Source organism: Ictidomys tridecemlineatus, chromosome 6 (genome assembly GCF_052094955.1).
Source record: "Ictidomys tridecemlineatus isolate mIctTri1 chromosome 6, mIctTri1.hap1, whole genome shotgun sequence".
Classification (NCBI taxonomy): domain Eukaryota; kingdom Metazoa; phylum Chordata; class Mammalia; order Rodentia; family Sciuridae; genus Ictidomys; species Ictidomys tridecemlineatus.
The window spans coordinates 87,034,635-87,055,357 of record NC_135482.1 but is presented as its reverse complement, the minus strand read 5'-3'; the positions used below and the strand labels follow the sequence as shown (position 1 = coordinate 87,055,357).

The 20,723-nt window shown below is 35.5% G+C and overlaps 1 protein-coding gene across 2 annotated transcripts in view; it reads right to left on the bottom strand.

Annotated features, from left to right (window-relative positions):
* Positions 1 to 20,723, bottom strand: part of Gys2 (glycogen synthase 2) — a 70,860-nt gene that overhangs the window by 29,207 nt on the left and 20,930 nt on the right. For both annotated transcript variants that reach the window (XM_078015115.1, XM_005328907.4), the window contains exons 5-11: positions 18,328 to 18,472; positions 13,000 to 13,117; positions 12,564 to 12,684; positions 10,099 to 10,205; positions 9,382 to 9,441; positions 8,618 to 8,696; positions 7,757 to 7,870 (exon numbers count right to left, since the gene is read on the bottom strand). In XM_078015115.1, the coding sequence (XP_077871241.1) occupies positions 7,757 to 7,870; positions 8,618 to 8,696; positions 9,382 to 9,441; positions 10,099 to 10,205; positions 12,564 to 12,684; positions 13,000 to 13,117; positions 18,328 to 18,472 (744 nt within the window). The remainder of the gene's footprint in view (positions 1 to 7,756; positions 7,871 to 8,617; positions 8,697 to 9,381; positions 9,442 to 10,098; positions 10,206 to 12,563; positions 12,685 to 12,999; positions 13,118 to 18,327; positions 18,473 to 20,723) is intronic.

The window sequence follows — 20,723 nt, the reverse complement described above, 5'->3', positions numbered from 1 at the left end:
TCCACAGAATGTATAACACCAAGAGTGAATCTTGGTATCCTGTGATAATGTTGTGCCAATGTAGGTTCATGGTAACAAATGTACCTCTAGGGTGAAGGATGTTGATAATGGGCAGGCTGTTCATACCTGAGGGCAGGCGGTAAATAGAAACCCTCTTAATTTTGCTGTGACCTAAAATAGCTCTAAAAAAATGAAGTCTATTAAAATGTATATGTATATAATACTCTTTTTGGTTTGTTTGTTTGTTTGTTTTAGAAAGAGAGAGAGAGAGAGAGAATTTTGTAATTTCGGCGGACACAACATCTTTGTTTGTATGTGGTGCTGAGGATCGAACCCGGGCTGTAAGCATGCCAGGCGAGTGTGCTACTGCTTGAGCCACATCCCCAGCCCTATAATACTCTTTATTGCAAATTCTTTTTCTTTAATATTTATTTTTTTAAATTGTAGTTGGACACAATACCTTTGTTTATTTAATTATTTTTATGTGGTGCTGAGGATCAAACCCAGAGCCTCCCATGAGCTAGGTGAGTGCTCTACCTCTGAGCCACAACCCTAGCCCCTCCTTATTGTAAATTCTATATAGTCAATTAGATCTCACAAAATGCCAAAATCTTTGCTAATCAGTTTATAGCTTCAATTGACTGAATGTAGTTCTGGCTTAAATGTTGATTCCCTTTGTTAATGAGTAAAAGTGAAAGATAGAGATGTTTATCAGAATTTCATAGATTCATCAGTGTGACAATTGACTTCTTTGTTAATTTGGATATTAGATTTTTATGTATTTTTATTTTTAATTGCTTTTATTTTTAAATACATGACAGTGGAATGCATCACAATTCTTATTAAACATATTGAATATTAGATTTTTAATATGAAGAAAATATTTTGTGTCATTAACAACATAATGGCTACAGAACAAAACATGTTTCTAAGTTTCTTTTGCATTATTAATATTTTCAAATCACTTTCTTAAATCCAGAGGTCAATACACATTTTTTTTTTTCTTTTTGCAGTACTTGGGATCAAACTCAGGTTCTCACAAATGCCAGGTAGGCACTTTACCACTGAGTAACATCTTCAGCCCTCAATGCACAAATCAATCAATCTGTGATTTGTAGTTTTTGCCTATTTTCACTCTACAAATACTCCCATGTGCTGGGGACAATAATGCATGCTTGTAATCCCAGTGACTCGGGAGGCTGAGAAAGGAGAATCACAAATTCGAGGCCAACCTGAGCAATTTAGCAAGACTCTGTCTCAAAATAAAACAAATCAAAACAAAACAAATAATCCCCTGATGGTCAGCTTCATGCTACCAATGTGATGTCTCTGAACTTGGAGGTGGGGAGAACAGTAGCACATCCTTATCGAGTACTTGGGTCAAATGAATAGGATAGGCATAAATAACCTCAAAGCATAGGCAATAATAACATGTAGCAAACAATAAAGATTTGCTGAATTGTAAGCATTACTTTTCTCTTTAGTATAATTTATTTATTTACTTATAAATTTACATAAGATTTCATGACAGCTATATTTCAAACTGGCTCACAATATTTCTGAAAGTATAACAATGGACTTTTGTGCACTGGTATGAACAACTGGTATGAACAACACTGCCTGTAAAGTTCTGAAAGGCAGCAAGAAATCACAGTTATAATTGGAAATTTGTGACTTGAACAGCTATTTAATTTGCTACCTGTATGAATGAATGCTCCTGTTTCTCATATTTAATATAATCTTCAGTTACTATTATTAGATTATCTCTCTGCTTTCCCTGTACCTAAATTCAGCCATTTCTCCATGGAACACTAATTCCTTTCAGTGAAGAATGGTATTTAGAACCCCAAACCTAAATGCTAGCTATGTCCATTGTTATTGGCTTGTCACTCTGCCCACACCCCCAGTGGGCTGGGATAAGGAATACACACATACACACACACACACACACACACACACACACACACACACACACACTATCCCTGGCTTCCATTATCATTAATTTTTCATTTCTTGGATCATACTCTTTCTTTGTAATTCATATTACTCCTGCAACTTCCTCTATGCATAGATGTCCTCCCCATTCACATTCATCTCTGCTATTGCTCCAGGCTTCTCTCTGTCATGGGAACTTTCCTCATCCTGCTTGGGGCCTCCTGCCTTTCTCTGAATTAACATGGTGGCATGCTTCTCACTCAAGTACAGACACCTGCCTTGTGTCGCCCTACCCAATAGCTTTAGAACTGAATTGTCCTGGAAGGAGATGGAAAGAGATCTAAAGGCATAGTACAAAAAACAAGATTTCAGTTTTTCTTCCTGGAATAAATATATATTCTTCCAAAGAGATCACTTTAAAGAAAAGCCCTAATTTGAATAAGTAACAATAATCATAACAACATTTGCATATCACTTTACATATTATGAGTGATTTCCACATATATTACCTCATTTAATCTTAGCAACATTGTAAGATGGGTAGAAAAGACATTTTCATGATTCTAATTTTATAAGAAACTAGGACATAACAAGGGCCATTGCATTATTAAATCATTGTTAAATTGATTTTACTGTCTTACAATCTCATCATATGAGAAGAATTAAAGTGAAAAATAGTCTGAAGTATTCATTTTAATGAAGAGTTTTAACTCATTGATCTGCAAGGACATTACAACCATTAGTCATATCTCAGTAGATCATAGGAATAAGTTAAACTTAAGAAGAAATAAAACTGTAAAATATCCAAAGCCAATAAAGTTGGCAGTTCGTTCAATCACAAGTATTACAAAATGGCAAAGTAAGATAAAACATTTTCCTTCCTAAAACATGATTTGAGTTCCTATAATGTGCAAAATCCTGCACTAAAAAAATAAAATAAAATGTATTTATTTTTATTGGTACATTATAATTATAAATAATAGTGGGGTTCATTATGCCATATTTGTACTGCATTAACATAATTTGATTAATCTAATTCCCTAATACCTTCCCTTTCTCACCCTTCTCACAATCCTAGTCTACTGATCTCCCTTCCATTATTGTTGTTATCATCATCATCATCATCATCATCATCCATAAAAATGGGATTCATTACAGTATATTCACATGTGAACAGCGCAATTTGGTAGATTTCGTTGCCCAGTAACTTCCTCCCTTTGATCCCCTTCCTTCTTCCTGTTTTTGTGAGATCCTTTTCTATTATTTTTATTCCTTTCTAGCTTCCACACATGAGAGAAAACATTCAACCCTTGATTTTCCGAGTCTGGATAATTTCATGTAACATAGTCTCCAGTTCCATCCATTTTCCAGCAAATAGTTATATGCATTTACTGTGTGCCAGGTACTGTGCTAAATGTAGAACTTACTTTTTATTTAACCTTCACAATTCTAGGCATAAGTGATTATTTTACTATCATTTTACAGATGAGAACACTGAGGTACACGCAGATAAGTGAACTCGTAAATTGAAAAAGTGGCAGGAATTGCAAGTCAGAGAGGATGTGGCTTTCTTGGTAAATGTGGCAGCCCTGGAAATACAGCTCAGGTTTCCTTCAAGAGATTCTGGCCCCAGGGATCTTGACTGACAGCCCCATCTGCCTGCAGCTTCTGGGTCTATTACAGCAGCTGCTCTTAGCCTATAAACTGGTAGAGACCGGGTGCTGCTGCCAACCCATTTATTCCCAACAGGTGATTACTTTAATGGGCAACTTCTGCTTGGGAAATCCCTATTGCTATTAATAGGAATCCCTATTAAAACTGCTCATAGAAGAAGGCACCCAGATGTCTGCCATTCTGAAACTGTTTTGGTAATTGGAAGGTGTACAGGAAGATGAAACAGAAAAAGAAAGGTTGCTAAAGTCAGGAAAAAGTTGTACCTACTAATGAGAACATATTTTAAATAACTCAACAGAATATCATTTGACATGCACACACACACACACATACACACACACTAATCATCTTTTGTATTAAGAAAAAATAATTCTAAATAATTCTCATTTTGTGTTGGTTGTAGATTGTGTCCTTGAAAATCACTTTTGTTTTAATTTTTGTGCTCATACGTGTACGTGTGTGCAGTTTTAGTTTCATTAACTGACAAACCACATTGAGTGGTCCTGCCACGCTGTCCCCCTTTGTGAATCATCATAAGTGCTGTTGCTGCTGTGTGTAGTTTTGGCCTATTTGCTAACTAATGTGTTAATTCTAGTCTTTCACTAAATGCATTTAACTTTCCTTTATGAAAAGAAGAAAGAAAGGGAGAGAGAAAAGAGAAAAGAAAGAGAAGGAAAGAAAGGCCAAGCTAATTTTAGAACTGGGCTGTCTTCTGTGGTCTTCCTGTTTCCCTCTTCCTGGTCTCCATTCGTGGGGGTCTGGCCTGCAACTCCTGGCCTTCTCTACTTTTCAGCCCCTTTATCCTTCACAGGCATTTCCTCCAGTAATTCTTCTGCGTATCTAATCCTGCCTTGGCATAAGCTTCAGAGAGGACCCAAATGGAGACAATACAAATGGGAACTGATCACTGCCTCACAAAAGTGTTTCTGGGGCAGAGGACATATATATTTCCAAAATATACACATAACTTAACGTGATGATTTCTACAGTAACAGTAGATATAAAGTGTCATGGGATGCAGACAAGGAAGCAATTGTTCCCTGTGGTTTAGAGGAATGTGTGTTAGGAGAAGGTGTAAGGAAGAGAAAACTTTCAGTTTTGCTCCCAAAGAAACTGTTATATGATTACAATAAAGGTATTTCAGAAAGAGATAATAACATCTGCATAGGCACAAAGATACCAAAGTGTTTTATATGTTTATAAAATAAAGGGCTTCTCCATTCCTGGTAAATTATTTCATTGAACTCACAAATAATTTTTTCAGGTCTGGAAGTATGGCTTGGTGGCAGAGTGCTTGCCTGGCCTGTGTGAGTCCCTAGATTTGATCCCCAGCATTGAAAAAAAAAATAATTGAAACCTAGATTGGCAAGAAAGCTTCTTCAACAAGTGGTGCTGGGAAAACTGGAAATCCATATGCAGCAAAAGGAAATTAAGCCCCTATCTCTCACCATGCACAAAACTCAACTCAGAGTGAATCAAGAACCTAGGACTTAGATCAGAGACCCTGCACCTAATAGAAGAAAAAGTAGGCCTAAATCTTAATCATGTCAGATTAGGCCCTGATTTCCTTAATTAAACTCCTATAACACAAGAAATAAAGTCAAGAATCAATAAGTGGGATGGATTCAAACTGAAAAGCTTCTTCTCAGCAAAAGAAAAAAATAAGTGAGGTGAGTAGAAAGCCTACAGAATGGGAACAAATTTTTGCCACACACACATCAGATAGAGCACTAATCTCTAGGATGTATAAAGAACTCAAAAAACTTAACACCAAGAAAACAAACAACCCAGTCAGTGAGAGGGCTAAGGAACTGAACAGACACATCTTGGAAGATGATATACAATCAACCAACAAATATATGAAAAAATGTTCAACATCTCTAGTAATTAGAGAAATGCAAATCAAAACTACTCTAAGATTTCATCTCACTCCAGTCAGAATGGCAGCTATTACAAAGACAAACAACAATAAGTATTGGCAAGGATGTGGGGAAAAAGGCACACTCATACATTGCTGGTGGGAATGCAAATTGGTACAACCAATCTGGAAAGCAGTATGGAGATTTCTTGGAAAACTTGGAATGGAACCACCATTTGGGTATAGACTCTGAGGAGTCTATACCCAAATGACTTAAAATCAGCATACTATAGTAATGCATCCACATCAATGTTTATAGCAGCTCAATTCACAATAGCAAACTGTGGAAGCAACCTAGATGCTCTTCAATAGATGAATAGATAAGGAACTGTGGGATATATATATATTCACAATGGAATATTACTCGGCATTAAAAGAGAATAAAATCATGGCATTTGCAGATAAATGGATGGAGTTGGAGAATATTATGCTAAGTGAAGTAAGCCAATCCCCAAAAAACAAAGGCCTAATGTTTTCTCTGATATGTGGATGCTGATCCATAATGGGGGTTGGAGAGAGCATGGCAGAAATGAAGGAACTTTAGATAGGGAAAAGGGGAGGGAGGGGAAGGGAGGGGGCACAGGGGTAGGAAAGATGGTGGAATGAGATGGACATCATTACCCTAAATACATATATGAAGACATGAATGGTGTGACTCTACTTTGTGTACAACTAGAGACATGCAAAATTCTGCTCTATATGTGTACTATGAATTGAAATGCATTCTGATATCACGTATAACAAATCAGAATAAATAAATAAATAAATAAATTTTAAAAAGAAGCCTTTTCACAGTGAATCCCTTTGATGTTTAAACCTATATAATAAATGTGCAGATCTTCCTCATAGTCTGCCAGCATTCTCCTACCAGGAGCTCTGGTGATCTGCTGAGTCCTGTTTCATCTGTTTCTGTTTGTCTTTATTTCTCTTATTTCTTATATTTCTAATCCAAATCACTGCCCTACCCAGGGCAGGGTTCAACAGTCACACAGGCTCATAACAGGACTCTCCAGCTTGAGTTTTCCCAAGGGCAGGGGGCTTCCTCATGACCTATCATCTTCCCTCCCACCTTCCAGTCTTCCTTTCTTCCATCTGTTGTCCATAACAAATGCCAGGCTCCTGGCAGACCCTCAAAGAAAGGACCAGAGTTAGATATGGGTGTGACAAGAAAGGTTTTGAGAAAAACAGAAATGTACAGGAAAACATGAGGCTTTCCTTGCCCCCACCATTTCATTTCTAAGACACAAAAAAATTGACAAATATTCATCATAGGTCTATGATGAACTATGTAAGAATGAGGCCAAGTTGGTGTCGACACACTGTGGAGAGAGAGAGAGAGAGAGAGAGAGAGAGAGAGAGAGAGAGAGAGAGAGAGAACTCATAGGGCAAGTTTCTTAAGAATATGGGAGACAATGAGATTCCACAACTGTTCATAGAACCTGAAAAAAAATGTTGAAACCTATATTTGAGGTCGGCTGGAGGGATGCTGAAGATAACACAGGATTCTCGAGGAAGTCATACGTGAAAAGTGTCAAAAAAAAAAAGGAAGAGTGGGGTGCTTAGAAAAGATTCCTAACAGCTTCTGACAATTCCGTCTTGAACACTGATGAATGAAACTGAGCAGAGTTAAGCAATCATCTATTTACAAGTTCACCATTGCCACCCACGCCCAGCTCCGTCCCAGAACAGAACAGGCTCAGTAAATATCAGGTGAAGCACATAGTGGCAGAACTGGATCTTACTCATGTAAATATCCTCAGCATGCACTACTGTCCCTAGACATTACAGAAACTCAAGCGTCAAAAGGATGAATTGGTCTCTAGAAAAGCACATAAAAACACCTTCTCTAAAACTGATAGTCTCTCATATTATCCATTTAAATAGAACTCTATCAGGAAAAAATAAGTATAATTCATGTTAATATCAGATTCCTTCATTAAGGAAATTCTTAGAATACATTTGTATTGTAGTCAATTTTCTTATAATTATGGATAATATTGTACCATACGTTGTAGAATTCTGACTCAAAACCATGAATATGCCTTGCTTTTCAAGAATGAAACCAAAATATTCATTATATTGTAATTGCCTAAGAGAAGAAGCAATTAATTTCATTTATTAATGTTTAAAACATCCTGGTAGATGTTAAAACAACTAAGACTTCTCATCAATTCTCCAGAAATGTATTCTTATAACTGTGAAAAGGCCTATGAAACCAATTACGTCTACCTTGACTCTGTCTGCACGGTTGTTGAAAAGCCCAATCCGCCTAATGGTGCTGAGGATGGGATCTGTGGAGTCATCAATCATGTTGTGCGTGGTCACAGGAGGCAAAGACTGTCGCTGAAGCAATAGAGGGAAGAAAATGTCAATTGTGCAAAGAATTAATAAGGGTGACTAATTTAACAATAGGTCACTGACATTTCAAGCAACCTTTATGGTTCTCAGACTTTGTAGATGACACTGATGAGCATGACTAAGTTTTGTGTGTGTTTCAGAGGAAGATAATGGGTTTGAGAACTTCCTTTCACAGATGGTAAGCACATGTAACTTTTGTTTTCCAACTGAAGCCACCATGTGAAAGATCTAAACTTTGTGACTGCTTTGGAGACTTGTTTGGAATATAAGGGTGTCCTGGAATTTTCCAGAACTGCCCTCTTGCACCTGGTACCTTCCTGTTAGGACAAGAGTTCCAGTGCATGCCTAACACGATTTATCCTTTTTGCAATAATTCCATTCTACTAAAAAACATTCACATTTTTTTTCAACCATAAACACAAATTCTATGCTTTTGGAAAAATTTAGAAGGCTTTTTTTTTTTTGGTGTTGTTAGTATATAGTTTTTAAACTGGATAAATTAATTACAAATCAATTCTGTAAGTGGATACAAAAACAAGTTTCATGAGAGTTTTAAAAGAAATCCTTAAAATTACTCAAAAAAGGACATGACTCAGGTAACTATGTGAGAATGTCTTTTTTAACCCTCTAGTCTAAAAATTTCCCAAATTAGTACATTCCAGCAAATTAAAATATTGACTTAGATTGATTTTAACAGTTATGAGAAATGGTGGGCACTTTTTTCCTTTTTACCTGAGTTGAAAAGATGGCTCTTTTCATAATTGTTAAGTCATCACGATCCAAAATATCATTCATGTCAGGAATTTCTCCTCTGTTAGGAAAAACATGTTAACAATAAAAATAAAAACAGGAGCGAGGGTTGTGACTAAGCAGTGGAGTGCTCGCCTAGCACATGCAAGGCCCTGGGTTGGATTCTCAGCACTACATAAAAATAAAAAATAAATGAAACAAAGGTATTGTGTCCAACTACAATTAAAAATTAAAAAAAAAAGTAAAGATAGTTGGCAATAATTAAGTGCTTTCTCAGTGTCAGACATATGCATATATATTTCTTATTTATTATTATGTTATCCATATTATTAAGTAAGGATGATAACATAGATTTAACATGTAAATAAATACAAATTAGATACATGAATATTCATCATGACCAATATATCTAAATATATATGTGTATACACACACGCACACACACACACACCTGCATTTTGACTTGAGCTCACCCTCTGTTTCAGATTGACATACTAACCTGTAAAGAGTTCCCATGGACATAGAATCTGCCAGCATAAGCAAATGTGTTCTCAAACATTCAACCTGTTTACTGGTGTTTGTCAAACAAAGCATAAAACTACTGTTCACATGACAACGTATCTTCAAAGGCTATTATATTAATTACCTTGTATTTAGAACAAAGTAAGTACATGGTAGTGTCTGGATGGTTAAATTTGAATAGTGAAGTCCTAAATGTTTGAAGTGTGTGTTTTTCGAACACCTACCTCAATAATGCATCATAGAGTTTCTTTCCAAACTTTTCCTTCATAGAATGCACAGTGTCCCTGTTCGAAATGGAAAGGTTTTTAATTCAGACAGCATTATAACTTTCAATCTTCATTTGTCATAACAATGCTATTGTTTCATCACTTGTAATTTTTGAAATTACAAGTCTCCTCTGCACAACTTCTTCTATTATTTTTTATTTTCCAATTTAGCTTGAGTGAAAAACCTCAAAGCTGAGGCAACAGAACACCTTGATCAACTCCGAGAGCTTCAGCTTTTTTGCTTGATGGTGATGGGAGCTGGTTGAGAGCAGGGAGGGCAGGAGGTGAAGGTGTAAGAGACAGCAAGTGTGGGAACTGGTTGATGGTGCTGAATCTGGCTGAGCATGGAAGAAGTCTCTACACTAAATCTCTTTACTTTGGCATCTGTTTAAAGGTTTTCACAATTGAAAGCAGAACACACATTTAACCCATCTTTAAATATTTCTACAGAAGACTGTTCCTTCCATGTTTGCTCATTCCAAAGATTTTCCAATAATACCTATGATGTCATCAGGATTACATAATCCAACAAAGCAGCCCAATAGAAGAGAATCGATTTGTGCTATAATAATCTTAAAAAAGCAACAACGTTCAAGGAAATATCTGATAGATCATGCACTTCAAAACAAACCCCTTTACATGTATTGCTTTGAGATTCACGAGACGTGAGATTACCATAGCTGTTTTCGCACTGCCTGTCCTTTCAGGGTTTCCACGTTGAAATTATTTGTCTTGGCAGGCATAATGAAAAACACCACTGCTGTGACGTTACTTTTATGCATCTGATGAGGGATTAGAAAACACAACAGAGTCAACTGTCAAAGATTGCAAAAGCATGTGACAAATGGACCTTAAACTTTGATAAAATAGTGTTTTTACATGTATTTAGAAAGATTTACTTATGATTCACAGAGAAATGACTTTTATCTTCCTAAGACTTTTTCAGCAATTTAATTTAAATCTGGCTTTCAGTCAAGACTTGTCAATGAACAGTTTGAAAACTTAGGAATAAAATATTTTCATGAAATCTATCACCTAAAATAGGTAACAATTGCTATCCATATCACTGTGCTTTTCTGTGGTTAAAAAATTAATCATAAATGTGAGCTAATATTTCAAGGCTAAAATTAATTCTTTAAAATTTGAGATTAGAAATTTAATGAGGACTGACTTCTAGTTTGTTCTTTTTAATCTTTTTTAGTTTATTCACATTGATTGGCACCAATAGATCATTTATGTTTTTCTGTCAAATGTCTTGATTGTCCTTATGCTGCATTTTGGTTTTCAGGCCTAAATCAAGGGAATACATACAGGCTCAGTACTTCTGTGCAGCAGACACTGTGATAGGGCACTTAAAACACATAATTTGACCCAGTGCTCATAATAACCACGTACAATAGATATCACTTTCCTCATTTTATCAATATCAAAAGGGAGCCATGAGAGGTTTAATATTTCTTCTGAGCTCCTTAGAGCAAAGCTGAGATTTAAACTGATGATTCTGAGTCTAAAATCCATAATTCTTTTCCATATCCCACAAGTGCTATTAGCCTAGCAGTTTGGGAAGTAAATGTATAAACTCCAACTGCAAACATAAGCATGTTTGACTATCTCCTGTGCATGAGGCATTTGACCATTAAGTATGTGACCTCTGCACCCTGGGACCTGACATTTTGTTCAGGAAATCTACAAAAAACACAGGATAAGAAAGTAGTCAATGTGCAACCAAAGAATAAATGCACACTATATGGAAAAAAGAATGCCTTCTTTTGACTTCTCCAAGTACTATAATTATGTTTGTTGACTAGCCTAATAGCAATAGGTTTTTTTCCTTCACATTTAAAAATAATATGACTCTCAATAATAATTATATTGATAGATTTATTAATAATGTTCCTAAACATGATATATGTTTGATATAGCTGTGAGTCCATTTATTAAGATTATTGAATGAACTCATATATGAAATAAGATTATACCAGAATCATCTGTTTGATCTTGGGTTCTATTTTGCAAATGGGATTTTTATTCATGTATTTCTTCCTTATTAATGTGGTTTCAGTGAATCTTTTAGAGGACTTGGTACAATATCTTCTCTAAGGCAAAGATGAATCTATGTCCCTGAAAAAAATTTAACTGGAGAAGAGTACAGAACTCAGGGAAATCTAGATTGGCTCAATATCTTAATAAGATCAAAATTTTACATAAGGTTCTTGGGGATATTTTCCTGTTACTTATTCTATATTTGTATGTAATAGGATTGTAATCTAAACAAATTATTTTAATCAGTTACTATGTCATGGTACCTTTTTAAAATAGTTATCTCTATGGTCCATATTTTATTGCTGAATTAGTTGAGAACCTCCTTTAAGGCCCATCTTCCTGAGGTGGGGAAATGCCATAATTCTGGGAAGAAGAGCCTACTTTTCCTTTTTCGTGTTTCCATGTGGAAGGACATCTCCTAGACTTGCAGTTTGAGACTCTTAAACTTGGAAAGGGAACATGGCTAGTGAGTTGGGGAGAAACAGTTGACATGTGTCTGTCCTGTTCTTCAGAGAGCTAGTGCTGTAGTACTTGGCAGGTAGCCACATGGCACATGCTACTCTGAAGGTCTGCTTGAGTTGGGGGAGGGTGGCCATGGTCAGAAACACCTGTGATTGAATGGCTAAATGCAATACCCAGGGTCAGTATTAGGACACCCATTGTCATATACTCCAGCCACATCTTCCACTGCAATTGAGATATGCCCAAGCCACATCTTCATTGGTTTAGAAAAAAAAAAAAAAGAGTGGTAATTTGTTATCTATCCACTCAATTTCTTTATATTTATCTTTCAACTTATTATAAGCTCCTGGGAGGAAAAAGAAATGTTATAACAACTTCTGATAATAGCACGTATGGTGTGAGGTTCTCTTTTAAAAACATACTGGACAATACAGATAAATATGCAGGTGAACAATTCAATAATTCTAATAGGTAAATTGAAAGGGCAGTGTCACTTTCAGGATAAGGTTACCTTTGTAAGTGTTCAATATCATACATCCTCTTGAAAGCTATTTAAGAAGCCAGAAAGTTCTTCACTCTTAAAGAAGAAAGTCATCTCCAGAAAAGCATTGTGTCCTGCCCTCAAGCTTTCTTACCCTTAGCAGGAAGTTCAGTCGGGATAAGGATTCTAGGAAGATGTCAGCTCCTTTATTTGAAAACTCATACCTCCCAGCAATGAAAAAGAATAAAGTCTTTTCAAGATCGAAGTCCAGATGACTAAAACAAAGCCAAACAGTTTCATATTAAATAAGGCAACAGCAACAAAATGTACACATGAATTCCATTGGAGAACAGAGGGACTGTGGTGGAGAAACATTTACCAAAATGATCCTGCTTTCTCTCTACTAAAGATATGAAAAATCACATGCTTTTTCTTTTCTTTTTTATTTCTTTTTTTTTCTTTAAGTAAAGAAAAGCATGGGCTAGAGATACAACTCAGTGGTAAAGAATTTGCCTAGTATAAGCAAATGACTAGGGCCAATTCCCCAGTGCCTAAATAAATAAATACACAAATAGCCCAGAAAAGCATACCCATAAAAATGACCTCTAACAAAATCTTGGATCCTGGCCTTATACATGGCATGGAGATTTTGAAACTCGTGCACTGCTGAAAACTTCTTAACATTCAAGCCATTTGGAGTAATTACATCTGGAAAAGCAGAACAAAAGTGAAGCCTTTGAGAGGTAGTAAGTAGCATTTTAGGGGAGAAAAGGTATTTTTAAATCTGTAAAATTAGACTAACATTTCCAGTTTGTAACCATAGAATTTAAAATGCATAAAACTTCAGAATGCAGTCTTTTGGTGGAGATAGGAAATCAGGAGTACTTGATCTAAAAAATAATGAGTGATTGGTACAATGAAATAAAATTTCTATTTCTTATTCCTGATTTGTTAGTTCTAATTTCTTTTTTCTTTTTTAAAGACTTTTTTGTTTATTTGTTCTAATTGGTTATACATGATAGTAGAACACAGTTTGACACATTGTGCTAATTTCTTCTTTCTAATACAAATGATTCATTATGCCCCAAACATTTTGTTCTGGCAAGAAGACATTTTTGGTTTTCAATATATTGGTCATCAACAAGAGAGAGATTACTCAGAGCACATAGTAGAAACCACCTATTGAACTGATTGCATGGGTTATCACATTTAGAAGCACTAAAAACAAAAACAAGGGGAAAAAAAAAAGAAGCTATATCAAAAAGTTTAATACCCAGCAATGGTAATTTTTGCAATGGAGATTTGAGCTAGAATTAGAAATATGTCATATTGTTTTGAATAATCTTTTATTAATAAAAGGCTGTTCTCTAGTAATGGTCCCAAGTTTTTCAATCATTTCTTATATAAAAAAAATTTTTGATTTTTATGGGTTTTTACTAAGTAATCTGGCATTTGCTACACAGTTGTTCCTTAATATTCAAGATTGATTCTAGGATCCTCTTGGATAGCAAAATGTGTGGATGCTCAAGTCCCATAAAAAATGGTGTAGGAAGAGGTGGGTCTTGCCCATTAGGGGACATAAAGAGATGGCCCTTCCCATTCCTGGATCCCCAATGACAAGGTTTCAGACAGAACTGGAGTAGGGAGCAATGGAATGAGACCTAGGAAAACCTCAGCGGTCATGAGATTATATTGAAGATGGAAGAGGCTACTACCCTCACCTTCCGATGTCCTCATTTCAGAATCAGAACCTTAGGTTGTCCCATCCCCCAACAGACATCCACCTATAGCCAGATTATCCCAGTCTGTGGTACCGCTTAGCATGGCCCCTCCTGAGCTCACCTGGTGGCCTCTATATTCATGTACATCAGAAACTAAGAAGGGGTGGTACACCTGCTCATTGGAGTAGCTCAGGAGACCACCAGTAATTCATGTCTTCTCTCCATTTTCTGTGTACATGTCTCTCTGTTTCTGAAGATTTCCTAGCAATACTCATGTGGATAATGTCATAAATTAAATTTGTTACATGAATTTATTATTTAAAACAAATAACTTTATTCTTTTTTCATTGGGATTAGATTATAATTTGTTATGAAAAATACCTTCACTTCATTACTTTTTATTTTAAATGGACACATACTAATTAAACATATTTACAGGTTCCAAAAATAAAATAACATAGTGTAGAATTGCATAAAATCTATGACATCCTCCCTTAGACTTTAAATCATCTTTAGGTTACTATACTTCTTTAGCTTACAATACAGTGTAAATGCTATGTATATAATTGTTATTCCACATTCTTTAGAAAATAATGACAAAAATGCATAATTAATAGATACAATTTTTTCTAACATTTTTGATCCATGATTACTTAAATCCATGGATGCAAACCCTTTGATACTTAGGAGCAACTACTCCTGTATATAGTACTAATAAATATTTAAAGAAAATTGTACTTAACATGTTGTTTAGTAACACCATGGTAGTATTTCCACTGTATTTATATTATTATAAATTGTATTATATATAGAATATATATAAATATACACACATACCTAAGAGCATTTATTAAAATGTAGTAAAATAATTAGGACATGATGTTATTTGAATGTTGACATAGTTATTAAATTGTAATTTTAGATAAATAAATGTTTAGTAATGGCTATGTTTGGCAACCAGCTCACAAATATCCTGAAGTTTTAACAAATGGACTTTGGAAGTCAGAATGAATTGATTCTAGCACACCACTATCTACATAGCTTAAGAAATAAGATTTTAAGACTGTTTTTATGCTTCATTGATAAATTTGGAAATATATAGGTGCTCTTACATAATGACACAATTTAAATTGTGCTTTTTTTCTTTAGAATAAAAAATCTAATATCAACTTTAATATTATAAAAAAAAATCATCTCCATATAAACAAAAGTCTCCAATTTGTGAGCCGCTCCCCTCTACATTTGGTATTTCTTTCAATTTCATTTTATTAATTAGTTTATGTAAGTATAATTAGTTATATTATCAATTCATTTACATTCACTGAAATATCAAAACTTCTAAGATATGATATGAAAACATATCCTTTCTCCTTCTCCCTAATTCTTTTCTCTCCCTGAAAGCAACACTGGGAATGAACATCTTGCTATTATTTCCAAGTAGAAGACAATGTTGATGTCTTCCACCTCTCTGAAGATACACAGGAAAAAATGACTAAATGGTGACATTTGAATTTCAGTTATAAGTATTACCACAAACTGAGAAATCAATAATCGCAAAACTAACAACTTGAAGTGTAAACACAATGTTGAAAATATCATCATATGATCTTTAAGGCACATGTGGTATTAAGTTATATATTTGTAATTAGTAAATTTATAAAATTGCCTTTTCTCCAATATTTTAAACAAAATATCATCTTTTCAACATTAGACATTGAATCAAACTTATGGTAAAAACCATACAAGTGGGCATAGTAGCACCTACCTATAATCCCCAAAACTTGGGAGACTGAAGCAGGAGGATCACAAGTTTGAGGCCAGCCTCACCAACTTAGCAAGACCCTGTCTCAACATTTTAAAGAAAGGGCTGGGAATATGGCTTCAATCCCCAGTACCAAAAATAAAAATACAAAACAACAACAATCATAATACAGTATTAAATGGGTCTTTTCGCCATTTAGTACACAGTGATTTAAAAAAATATATGATCTCATTTTAGCTGTTGATATAGCCAACACTTACCTCTTGCTTATGTAGCTTGACCTTAGCATTGTACTTGTAGTTATACTACACACACACACACACACACACACACACACACACACACACAAAAACACACACCTTTGTTTTATTTATTTATTTTTATGTGGTGCTGAGGATCAAACCCAGTGCCTTGCACATGCTAGGCCAGCGCTCTACCACTGAGGCACAGCCCCAGCCCCTGTAGTTATACTTTTTTAAAAAATACTCTTAACTGTAGAGAACTTCAAGAAAAAATAGAGAATACAAAATCATGGTGCTTCCACATGATACTTTTTTTCTTTTTAGAATGCTTTTGCTTTTTTTTATGTTTCATGATCTACTAAAAATGCATTGACCTCCTTTAGCCATAAAATGTTCAAAGATTTTACAATTCCAATAAGGACCACCATGTATTTCTACCACTAGCCAGAGAGTGAACTAGACTGAAGTGTTTATAGCTCTATTGGAACTTGCTTGTGAAGCTAGCTTGTAGGCAGCCGGTGATACAGAAAACCTAAGAAAATCTAGACAGTGATCCACACCACATAACGATTGCTAACTTTTTCTCAACATTTATGTGAACCAGATATTGAGTTCTTTCCATATATTAACTCTTTAAATCACTGCAACCATTCTACACTACAGGTAGAATTGCTATCTATATTATGCTGGTAAGGCACAGGGAGCCTAAATAACTTTTACAGTGTCACATAGTTAGTGACATTTACTCAGCCCCAAATCATTTTCGATACTGAATTCAGGCAGTTTGATATCAAGTCCATGCTTTTCACCATTACTCTGCAGTTGTATCCCTGAGAAAATAAAACTTTTAGAAAATAACCAATAAAGAAAGCAAGATGCGGAATCATCTTGGGGAAGACCTACTTTTAAAAGGCAGAAGAAAGTAGAGAAGTTATTAGGGACACCAGAAAATAATCATACTGGAGAAAATTTAGAATATGCAGTGTCATGAAAAGTGAGGGGAAGATAGAGGTGTTCATCACTTTTAATGTCAAAGAGCATAAAAAAAAATCAGAGAATCCTGAATTTGGTGATTCTTTTAGAAAATCAATTTTAAACTTCCAGGGTTTAGAAGCCAGAGTTCAAGGGGCTAATAAGTGAAAACGGTAACTGTAGTTTTGTTATTCCAACATACTTGGTGTCAGGAGATTACATAGATATTTGACAGAGTAGCTGCCTGGTGAGAATTTCTCATTTTAGAATAGGAAAAAAACAAAACATGTTTGTTAAATTCAGAAGAGGATACTGTAGATAGAGAAAACAGATCCAGGAGAGAAATGAACATATCAATGATACAAATTCCTGCAAGGAACATGGGAATGAGAATCCCAGAGAATCCAAAATCCAAAAGGATCTTTGGAAAGAAGACATATCATAAACGATCATCCTACCACTATTCATTACTTGAATTCTTGTTTTTTAAAAAGTTTGTGTGATTTAACACCTTAAAATACCTCCTCCAGATGCTCAAAAGTTTGTAGTCTAACCTTCTTTGTATCCAGTGGGTCCGAATAGGAAAAGAGACAATGCCAAGACAAGGATGCATTCAAACGGACTCATCTGATCAGACTGGCACCCATGGGAGCATTCTGATTGGCTCAGCTTATATCAGGTATCTACTTCTGCACCAATCAGCTGTGGCCACATGATGTTTTATGAACATGCTTGCACTGAAAAATCTGGTAGGATTTGGGGATGGTTTCTAGAAAAATTTATAAGGAAGTCTGGGGAGAGGTAAAGCAGGCTTATACAAAACAGCACCAAAGAGGTAATATTATATGATGTAGGACTGGGACAATTTCCCACAAATTTCTAAATACTCTTTCACTTTTATTTTCTTAAAAGAGAAATGCCAAGTTAGTTATCTTATATATAATAGGTCTTGAAAACTCTGTTTGTACTTAGGACTTTAAAAGCATAACTCACTTATTCAATAAGATTCAACTCTTCCTATATTCCAGTAATCGCTTAGCGTTGAATTCATCACAAACCCACTGAAATTAAGAATTGAAATGCATGTAATGAATTACATGGTAGCAATAAGTACAATTTTTCATCTAATATTTATTCTGGAAAAAAAATAAAATCTTCATACTCTAATATCATTTGCAGTTGAAAGATAGGTGAGGTGACAAACTCAGTGGTAATAATTACCAGGCTTTCTCTTCAGCATGTGTTCTGCCTCGATTGCTGTTATTTCTGAAACTGTGGTGAACACATGAGCACAGTGAACAGAAGCTCGCTCCATGCAGTAGCGGTGGTAAATCTGCCTTTCCCCAGCCTCTTTGTCTATGTTAAACTGTTAAAAACAAACAAGCAGACATTTGCTTACACTGATCCTCTTTCACAAGCAAACCAAAGTCATACATTTTATGAATTGTCTCTCCTCAAGGATGTGGGAAAATTGCACGATCACCGTGAACGTACTGATAAATTTTTATTAAACTATTGCTAAAATATATAACCATTGACTTTTTAAAAAAATCACTGTTTACTTGATTTCTTCTTCTAATCTGTTACTAAGCCCCCTGAGTGATCTTTTCATTTTGCCTTAATCACTTGGAATTTTTGAATTTGGGGAATTTTATTATAATTTTACTAATCTCACATTTTCTAAAAATAGGGAAAGTTCCTTTTCCCAAAGCACTTTATCATGTTTTACCCATAAACTATAAAACAAAACTGGCATTAAAATTGACACTGAAAATAAGGATAATTAATATCATCCTTAATGCACTAAAGGGAACCTGAAAAGATATGATATTTCATAATTTCAAAGGCTAATAGTTACTTTAAACTAGTGTGTTAGATTGTGAAATCATCTCTAATTCTGGCATTTTAACTTAAAGAAAAATAACCAAACCCCTAAACATCACTTATAATTGGCACTTCTTGTGGGCTCTGGTATTTCACTGAATGTTATGTGTCACATAGCTTCATAAGAAACTAGCAATGTCTTCAGAGAAAAGAGGATATAAAATTTCTGGCATTTTGCCAGGCGTGGTGGCAGCATGCCTGTAATCCAGCAACTAGGGAGTCTGAGACAGGAGGATCACGAGTTCAAAGCCAGCCTCAGCAAGGGCAAAGCGCTAAACAACTCAGTGAGACCCTGTCTCTAAGTAAAATACAAAATAGGGCTGGGGATGTGGCTGAGTGATCGAGTGCCTCTGAGTTTAATCTCAGGTACCCGTCCCCCCCCCTCAAAAAAAACATTGGGGGCATTTTATCAGTGCAGAGCTTTTTAACACTATATGTTAGACACTCTTCTAAGCACAAAAACATACTCAATCTCCTTAAAGTGCTGAATTGTGTTACGTTTTTCAGCTTTTCTTCTCTGTGACCAAAATACCTAACAAAAACAACTGAAAGGAGAAAAGCTGTATTTTAGCTCACAATTCCAGAGATTCTGTCCATGGTCAGCTGGCTCCATAGCTCTGGGCCTGAGGTAGGGCAGAGCATCATGGCAGAAGCATGTAGCAGAGGAAAGCTTCTCACCTCAAGGCAGCCAGGAAGCAGAGGGGTGGAGGCAGGGACAAGATAGAGTGTAAGTGCACCCCTCCAGAGCTCTTCTTCCCCAGAGCTTCACCTCTGAACACTGCTACATTAGGGAAAAGAGTCTTCAACATAGGAGTCCTTAGGGGACACTTCCTATCTAAACCATAACACATGAATTTTGTCTTCATTGTGCAGAGGGGGAAATCGAACCATTTAGGGGTGAGAAATATCTTAAAATAACCCTGAATTGATCCCCAGCCCATCTGATTCCAAAGTTTGTATCCTCATTTGTGTTTATATCATTGTGATTCCAGCTCTACCAGCAAGTCAGCCCCCCTAGAGAAGAGAAATGCTGAAAAAGAAAGGATTAATTAGAATAATGACTGAGGCAAAAATATTTCTGATCATTCCTTTAAGACGGTGGAATTTGCAGCCATCTCTGTGACCATGTTTGAATCAGGGCTCTGGATAGCATACTCAGATCAGTGGACATTTTCTTACATGCAGTATATGGTGCTCTCGTTCATTCCACCAAATCTTTCATTCAACCAACATTTCTTGAGTAATTTTGGTGTACATGTTACCTTCAAGGAGCATATAAACTACTGGATGAACAGGTGAAGATTAGGTAGAAATGAGTGTGAGCCTGAATAAGATGTAAGAGCAGAGCAAGACCATTCACTTTGAGGATAAGGCAAAATACTTCTTACTCATTAATATGTGTTCATATTGTCAGAATCACCTCTAGAATGTAAGATTTTCAAGTGCAGGGAACATGACTTATTCATCTTTATATCTCCAAACTGGTTGGATGATTTAAATGACATTTGGACCAGGACATGAAAGTTTAATTTGGGGAAAATTATTTTGGACTGAAACATTAGCTGCCCTAAAGAACAAGGACAAAAGTTCTAGAGCATGTACAGAAAATATCTGACTGTCTGATTTGACTGCAGCACTGAGTGTGGAATGTGAGAGACAGAGAATGGTGGGATATAATAGGGCCTATCACCAAAATCCCTGAAGATTCAACTGAGAATTTAGCCTTTGTCCTA